Genomic DNA, 8,676 nt, shown 5'->3' on the forward strand with positions numbered 1-8,676 from the left:
CATTGCTAACTATTATAACCCGTTAGCCAGAGCTTAATGCTAACTAATATAACTCATTAGCCAGAGTTATATGATCATATATATGCTAACTATTATAACCCTTAGCTAAGGTCATAGAACTAGTTTTGGTGTCGATGATTTCACTTCTTAAGAATGTAAAAACGTAACTATCATAAAATTATTTTTTTTGCATAAATCCTTTTATCATTTCATTTATAAGCATGATCCATCATTTACATAGCAAAATATAAAATAATCATATGTTTGATCCTATTTTCATATATCGAAAATAAAGAAATAAAATATTTACTGATTCAAAAACATACATATATACATATGTTTGAAAGTAAACAAAATGTGTGAGATTCTACTTAACTCCTTTCGATTTCACCACTTAATTTTTCCTCCAAAATAATTAATGGCCTATCCAAAATCATTTCGATATATCAAAAATTAATTAACTCTTTTTTGAGATCATATATACTAAAACAATTAAGTTACACAAAAGTTAACTCAACTAACTAATACTGGCAATCTAACCTACTTTCATTAAAATGACCATATCTCAATATATCCATATTAGAATTAAGATCTTTTTAATGTGTTAGAAACTTAACTCAATAAACTTTCTAACCATATATGACTTATCTCGTGATTCTTTGTAGATTAATAATAATAATTTTTGCAATCCATGTCATATGTTGCTATCAGATAGCACATATACCTTCTAATAAAAATTACACATTTATTTATAGGAAACTCCAAATTCAATTCTGCTTATTTCGTTAGAAAGCAAACTCAATAAGCTTTCTAAACATATATGATTTAATTTGTAATTCTTTGTATAAAAATTAAAAAAAATTTTGAAATTTCTCCTTGCTGTTATTATGAAATAGCCTGCACATCCTTAGTAAAAAATTAAACTACTCTTCATAAAAAACTCAAAAATGACTTTCTTATATTACATTGGAAAGGAAATTCAGTAACCTTTCCAACATATATAATAATCATGATAATATTTTATTATGTAATATAAATTATTATCTTAATCTACAATTACAAACATTAAGATTCATACGAAATACAAATTTTTTTTTTTTAACCTTATCAAATTTTTGTTTCCTATTTTTATATCCATAAATCCACGTTATTAAATTTTCTCAACATTTTATTAGATCTTGATTAACGTCTAAATGATTTACTGATAATAAATTTCTTAAAATTTTAAAATTTTTCGATTACAAATTAAATCTTAAGACTTAACAATTAATATTATTTTTTTAAAATTAAAAAAAATTATTTACTCACCTATGAAAAAAAATTCTTTTTGTAGATTTTATTCTTATCATTTACTTGAAATCTTTCTGACTTATTTATTTTATATAAGAAAGAAAGGTAAAAATAACACTTTATTTTCTTTCCATAGACCAAAAATAATAATATAAATAAATCTAATTACAAATTGAATTATTTATTAATAAATCTTTTTTTTTTTAAGTTTTATTAGAAGCTCCCCTCACTTATAAAATTCTTAAAATATATATATTTTTTACGGGTATTACAAGAGCGGTGGGTTATTATAAGAATCCAAAATCTTTAATTAATCAACGTCTTAATTAGTGGCAAGACATGCTTCCAAGGGTCCAGAAAAGACCCCACAAAAAAAATGATCAAGTGGGAGATGGACCAAGCAATTAATTATCATAAGTATTTTTAATGGTGTGATTAAGATTGAAAGCAAGTTTGATCCAGCTATTGGATGTCCTACTGTGGTTGTTTTGATCTTTTGACTTCATTATCAATTAAGTTCGTTAATTTTTGAGGGTTTTGTTCATTGCAATTTCTTCGGTTGTCCTCTGTGCCAGATTCCCTAATTCTGCTGAGAAATTTAAACCCATGACTTATTTTCTTGGTTATTTTTAAAATCCATACCTTGAAAACTTGATCTATTGTTGATGTTTCACGGGTTTCTCTGTGTGGGCAAGATTCTAACATCAAATTCAATAGCAAAGGTCAACCCATTGTGGTTAAGGTGGGAGATGAAATCATTTCTTTTTTAAAGAAAAACATAGTACCAGTTACTATCAACTTCAACTTAATGTAAAGCTAGTCCTATAAGGATTATGCCAGGTTAATTTTAATTTAGTTAGATTCTAAAATTTTTGTCAGTTGTGTGGAATGTGAGTTATTGTCTACTTGATCCTTATATATCCCAGGATCTTATTGTCAGAATATATCTGGAAATTTTGATTGAGGCCTGAGGCCTGTATTCTTTATACAGGCGTGGAATCTGTTACCAAGAAATTTTGCAATGTGTAGTTCGAGCTTAAATTTAAAATATTTGAACTGGAATGGTGGAATGAGCAAATTGAAAAGGAAATAGAAGCACAGTAGATTTCTTTGTACTGAAAATTTTGATGAAATTTGATAATCGATTGGCCCTTTTTTATAACGATTCCCAAAAAAGTATGGTTTCTTAAAAACCACTCCTTTTTCACCATTCATTTGTGGACTGAACCGTGAGATAAATAATGTTCATATAGCTCTCGTGAACTTTGACTGCTAAATATTACCCCAAGACTGAAGGCATAATCTTCAAATGTTTTCATGAGGAAATGAATCACATGAAACTGACCACATGAGTACAGGAAAAAAATTGCCGTTTCACTGTTTCAACTTGAAATTCGAGAAACATCCGTTCCATATTGGAAAAGGATATATAAACCTTGTTGATCTCTAGTTATTTATTTATTTATTTTTAAGTTTAGAGGACAAACCACTAAGTTTAAATCTAAGGGAGAGCTTACATTAGATTTATAAATCGCTTACTATAAAATTTGGTAATAACGTATTCAAATCTAGAACTTACAACATAGTATTTAACCTTACAAATCAACTAACCCTGTTGCCATTAATCTTTAGTCTTCTTCTTTTTGCTGTTATTTCTGCAATTATCATGAGAAGAAACATCAGATTCTGACATTTGATGGAGGAATGTCATCTCTGCTACAATGTTGACCGCTGAAGAAACGTTTAATGAATGTAATTCATTTGAATAATATATTTTTCTGATTAAAAACTTTAAAAAGAAAAAGGTTAATTTCCACTATGTAAACATTTTATCTACCAGATTTATACCTTTCATTTTTGGTAGACCCAGATGTATTTTTATTTTTTTTATAATGGGGGGGGGGGGGGGGGGGGATTGATACATCCAAAGCACAACAAAATGCATAGGTTGAAGTAGGTGAAAACATTTGCCAATATATATTACCAGTATAATTTTGCAACCAGTACGCTATTGGCTGGGACGCCATTGCTCCAATTATAAATGTACAAGATCTTAATGTGGTAGCTGGATGGCTGTCCACAAGTTAATAATTCCTTTTGTTTAACGGCTTTGCATCTGTGTCTGTACTCTGCAATCTACTCCCGCGCATGCTTGGTTATACTTATATATCATTTTAGCCTTCTATTTTTCAGCTGTTCATCAAGTTTTTTAGATCTTTGATTATATTAATGTTACATTACATTAGTGAACTTTTGTAATTGAAATATTTCCGATGAAACAATCTAATCCATATTTAGATGTCAATATCTTGGGCTTATGACGATGGTGAGTCATTGCAGTGAGGAAGAACCAGCAGTGCTGCCTCAGCTAGGCATGTTCTATTGAAGAATAAAGATCATTAGGAAAAGAAATTAAACTCCAACAAAATTTGAGAATACTCATTGGTTGTTGTTCAATGATATTGTAGGGCAGATTTTAATTGCAAATTGAAGCTTGACTGTTTATAATTTAACTGAGGATTTTTCTATTCTTTTCCGCTGGAGAGGCGTGACTTTTGCAAGCGAGACTAGCTTGATTTGATTTTAAATAATCAAACATGAATATTTTTTTCCAAGTTCACCAACTATTTGGTCAGAGTTAGGAATGTGTCCCGATTGTTTAAGCATTTTTTTGACGATATAACCGGCTGTGAGGAAGAAAAAAAATCCGAAAAATAAAAAATTAATTCAAAATTATAGTATTTGGATTGATTTTTTTTATTGGATTTAAATTTGGATATTTTATATTTTAACTCGATTGAAGTTTTAAATAAAAAACAAAAAAATTAAAAATATTTTAATTGAACTGAATTATTTATTATTTATTAATTTATATATATTTTTTTAATTTTTATAAAATAAAATAATTATTTTTATATCTAAATTTATTTAAAATAATATGAAAATAATTGCAAAAAATAAAAATAATTAATTTTTATAAAACATGAACCAAACCAATAAAATTTGATTTTATTCGATTCAATTTTTGGAGAAAAAAAACGATTTAAATTCAAATTAAGTTTTGAAAATCTGTACTAACGAAAATAATTGCCCAAGTCTTGCAAGTCGGCAAAGACAAATTTCGACCCATTCCACTGGGTATGCAATTCAATATCCTGTTCTAACTTCTAACCCATTTCACTTTTCGCTCTAATCTCTATCAAGCAAGAGCTTGCGGCTTAAAATATCTGACCAACTATTCCCTCAGCTTCCCTATATATATATATATATATATATATATATATATATATATATTTATTTATTGCAAGACCCTGCAGTTTCATAAATGAGACTTGCAAACTGGCTCTGAAAAATATTTTCAGAGTTAACATGTCATCTGGCCTTTGCATGGTTGATATCTGAACATAGTTGGATTCGATTCATACTGTCGATGGCTTCCTCTGACGAACTTGTATTAACAATAAAGACAATAATCATTGAAGTAGAACACTATATGGTCCTTGCTACGATTCTTAGCTAAACTGGTAAGACTCGAAAAATTTGTCTATGATTCTCAACTATATACAGAAGAAGCAACCAGCAGACAATAAATACATTTGGATCTGAATTCTGATGCGCATCGTTTGCCTTGAATCTATTGAAAGCTTTTCTATATCAGGAATTAATACAACTAAAAAACTGGATGTTTCAATCCAGGATGAAACATCTTGAGAACTTAGATACCAACACCATGATCACATGTATGCACTATCACTCTTTACAACAAACTCATTTCCAGAAAGAACAAGAGTCTATTTCAAGTTAGGCAATTCAGAAGTTCCAGAACTGTAAACCAATACCTTTATACAAAGGGCTAATCGAGTACAATGTTCAATCCCGCGATATGATATACACGGACTACTCAAAGAGACAGAGTAGGCAAGCATTTGATGAACAAATACAAAAGCCCTGGCAAGTGACATCGGTATAAATAAAATATAAACAACTCTTCTAATTATATAATTTACAAAAATAAGATTACAGATCCCTTCTGCACAATGGACAAGAACCATGACTAAGAAGCCACTTATCTATGCAAGGCAGGTGGAACATGTGATGGCACTGCGGCAAGCTCCTTACTGTTTCTCCAAGCTGAAAGTCCTGCAAAAGATAAAGATAACTCTAAACCTCGATTCAATAAGCTTCTTATCCAACTAGTTTTGCTGAGAATGGGGTGAAATAGAAAATACAGTATGGTTAGACCTGAAGGCAAACTGAACAGGAAACTTTCTCCCCAGAAGCATCTATATTGTTATTGCATGTGATTATGATTTTTGGGATTTTTTCAACCAAATCTCCAGCCAATCCTTTATCACCACCAGTGTCAAAGATGTTCTGGACCTCATCAAAAGTTGTTTCAGCAGCTCCCATCTGATAACAGAAACTGAGATCATAAGCAAATTGCTTTGATGGAACCATCACTTTCTATCACAGAGACTACTATCATTTTGCAGAGCATTTTACCTGACTTTGGACTGCACTCAGCATCGCTGGACCAATTCGTTCACGAACAAGCCTCCCACTTAGAAGGCTTGCAATGACATCAATCTGCACAATTTGCAGGAAAATGACTAGGATTGCCTAGAAGCATTACTATAACCAAAGTAGGTTGAAATTTGTGAACATGGTATCAGGAACTCATCAATTTAGATGAATCAAGTGTTTTTTTTCTTTTTTTTATCACTCTTTCAATTAAGTTAGAAACTAGCAACCAAACATATAAAACCAGGGCAATAAAATAAACTGCTCAGTGCTCACCAAGTAAAGCAAACATCCGATCCCGGATTCGTCAGATTGCCAAAGAACAAGGGAAGATTCAAAGACTTCGATTGAGAAAACTGCTCCAGATATAGCCCCAACAGCAGCCCCTCGAACGAACCCACTCTCCGTCTCTTGTCCTATCAAAGCCCCCGTCATGGCCCCTAACAAGGTGCCCACTGCAGACAAAAATGTCAATCTCTTTAGCAAAATTTGAGTACAAAAAGTTTTAACTCAGGCATTAAAGCGTTTTACATGTTAAAATTCTAAGAAACCAAACATGTCATTAATTCTAGGCGTATGTTGGAAATAAAATATAAGACAAATTAATCCAAACTGCTTTGTCTGCACGCAAAACATTTTCATATCATTGCAATCCAACAAAAACAGAACAGCAACTTAAATAGATTTATCTTTTATCATATAATAACACTGGCCAAATTATAATAATTACTATAAAATAAATATGATACCTATATCAAAAAAGCAAAAATTCAACCAAAAAAATTGAACATATCATTTGAGCTAATAATAGGAGAGAAAAACAATTGAAGCCAAATTCAATTTGTTCCAAAACCCATATCAAGTGCAATGAATAGATCAAGAATCAAATGGATTTCAATGGGAAAAAGCTATAAATTAGATCAGCAACGAGAAATCCAAAAAAGCTTTTACAGCAACAATGAAGCAGAACAGAAAGAAAGAGATAAATAAACCAACCTAATGCAAAGAAGAAGGTTAAGATCGCAGAGAAAATGTTCCCAATGATGGCAGAAACAGCGAAATTGCAAAAATCTTTGACCTTTTCAATGAATTCCCCAAACAAAGAAACTGGAGACATAGAAAAACGAGATGGGTATTCGTAATAATCCATTATTTTCCCCTTCTATTGTTCAAAAGAGAATTGAAATGAAAAGGTTTGGTGATCTACAAAGAACAAGGTTTAAGAAGAAGCTTATATATAGACAAAAAAAAAAAAAAGACAGAGAGAAAGAAGAGAAAGGTGTGCTTAGTGCTTAAGAAGAGAGAAAATCAACCAACTAGCATTTAAAGCTTCAATTTTTTTTATGCAACCCTCTTTCTCTCTCTACCTGCTTTCTTTGAAACATGAAAATTTCTGTCCTGTGGATGAAAGAAAATCCCTCTTTTCCTCTCTCTGTCTATACTAAACAAAAAAGTAAAATATACTGTCGGTCATCATATTTCACAATGTTTTCAAAATGCTAATTTAATTATTTAAAATTTAAATAATATTTTTTTATCATTTAATTGTTTGCGTTGATATAATAATAGCATTTTATGCGTCAGCTGATATTGTCACAGTATTTAATACGCATGTGATATTATTTATATAATATTATAAATTTCGAAAAAAAATTTTATTGATTTGTAACATCAGATAACATCTAATAGCATATATAAAATTATCACATTAAAATATTTTTAAAAAAATAATAATTGAATGATAAAAATATTTATTTAAATTTTAATGACTAAATTAAAATTATTTAATTATTTTAAAATATGATCATAATTATGTAATTAATTATGTAGTTTAAAAAAATAAATACAAATTAGTTAATTGAATAGTGTAATAAATTTCATTTTCAAAAAAGACACGAGAGAGAGAGAGAGAGAGAGAGAGAGAGAGAGAGAGAGAGAGAGAGAGAGAGAGAGAAGGGAAGCTTCTTTTTTGGCATTTGGAGATGTAGCATGGACTCTGTTTGACGTAGGAAGATCGATGATGGGTCACTCATTTTCCTCGATCGTTTGTTTTTGGCTGAAGTGATTGGCTACATCTGACAACTTGTACTACAACCTTTCAACTTAACCTCTGTTTGGTTTATTTTTGCCTTTTTTTTTTTTTTTTGGGTTTTGATAACTAATTCAAAGTATTTTTTAAAGATTATTATATTAAATAATTATTGTTTTCAATTCATTTAAATTTTGATTTAGCTAAAACTTAGGAGGTGTCGGCTACTATTAGCAAAATCCTATTTTGTTTTTACTTAGGGTTTGGAGGGATAGCTCATTTTAGACTTTTTGGCAGTGAAAATCATCCTTGCATTGCATCCCCATTGGTGGATCCCTTTGTCAGAAGTATGTATAATTCCAGGAAGGAAAGCAAGGTTGCTCGATATAGCTAATTAATTAGAATATCAATCTTCTGTTGTCTTCTCTAAGCTTCTACCTAGCTTCTATTTTGGATGTTTTCTATTGTGATTTTCATATTATTTGTACCCTTAATTAGGTTTGTGATTAATAGTTGTTCGCTCTCTAACATTTAATTAATAATTCATTGAAATTATATAGTTATTTTTAAAAAATTATATTTAATATGTTTAGAGTTTAAATTTTAATATTTGTAATTTTTTAATTTTTCAATTACTAAATCTTTTGTATAAAATTATTTATTTAAATAAAAAATATAATCCCTTTTATAATAAAAAATTATTAGGTAAATCACTTTTACCATGCATGTCATGTGTAAGTTCATTCACTATAATAAAATGAAACATCATTGAACAAATGTCACATTTTTTAACCATGTCATATGAAATTGACTGACTTGGATTACTTCCAAACCCA

At 29.7% G+C, this 8,676-nt stretch overlaps 1 protein-coding gene across 2 annotated transcripts; it reads right to left on the minus strand.

The window, feature by feature from the left end:
• Positions 1-5,107: 5,107 nt before the first annotated feature.
• On the minus strand, positions 5,108-7,237 carry LOC111293001 (NEP1-interacting protein 1-like). Of its 2 annotated transcripts, none has more exons than XM_089766742.1 (5): positions 6,808-7,237; positions 6,088-6,266; positions 5,794-5,877; positions 5,533-5,700; positions 5,108-5,430 (listed from the first exon to the last, which is right to left on the minus strand). In XM_089766742.1, exons 1-5 carry the CDS (start codon positions 6,959-6,961, stop codon positions 5,308-5,310), a joined length of 708 nt encoding a protein of 235 aa, XP_089622868.1. In that variant the 5' UTR covers positions 6,962-7,237; the 3' UTR covers positions 5,108-5,307. The 2 variants fall into 2 exon arrangements, with proteins under 2 accessions (XP_089622868.1, XP_089622867.1); XM_089766741.1 differs by having other exon boundaries at positions 5,108-5,451; positions 6,808-7,166.
• Between the last annotated feature and the right edge of the window lie 1,439 nt (positions 7,238-8,676).

Source organism: Durio zibethinus, chromosome 10 (assembly GCF_047325235.1).
Source record: "Durio zibethinus cultivar Kanyao isolate XHJ-2024 chromosome 10, ASM4732523v1, whole genome shotgun sequence".
In the NCBI taxonomy this organism is placed as follows: Eukaryota; Viridiplantae; Streptophyta; class Magnoliopsida; order Malvales; family Malvaceae; genus Durio; species Durio zibethinus.

What these genes read in the sequence shown, in the direction of transcription:
- LOC111293001 (XM_089766741.1), bottom strand. Translation starts at nt 6,961, where the DNA reads ATGGATTATTACGAATACCCATCTCGTTTTTCTATGTCTCCAGTTTCT. An exon ending in TGAGTGCAGTCCAAAGTCAG is followed by an intron (nt 5,701 to 5,793) that starts GTAAAATGCTCT and finishes TTCTGTTATCAG; the next exon opens with ATGGGAGCTGCTGAAACAAC. An exon ending in CCTGTTCAGTTTGCCTTCAG is followed by an intron (nt 5,452 to 5,532) that starts GTCTAACCATAC and finishes ATCGAGGTTTAG; the next exon opens with AGTTATCTTTATCTTTTGCA.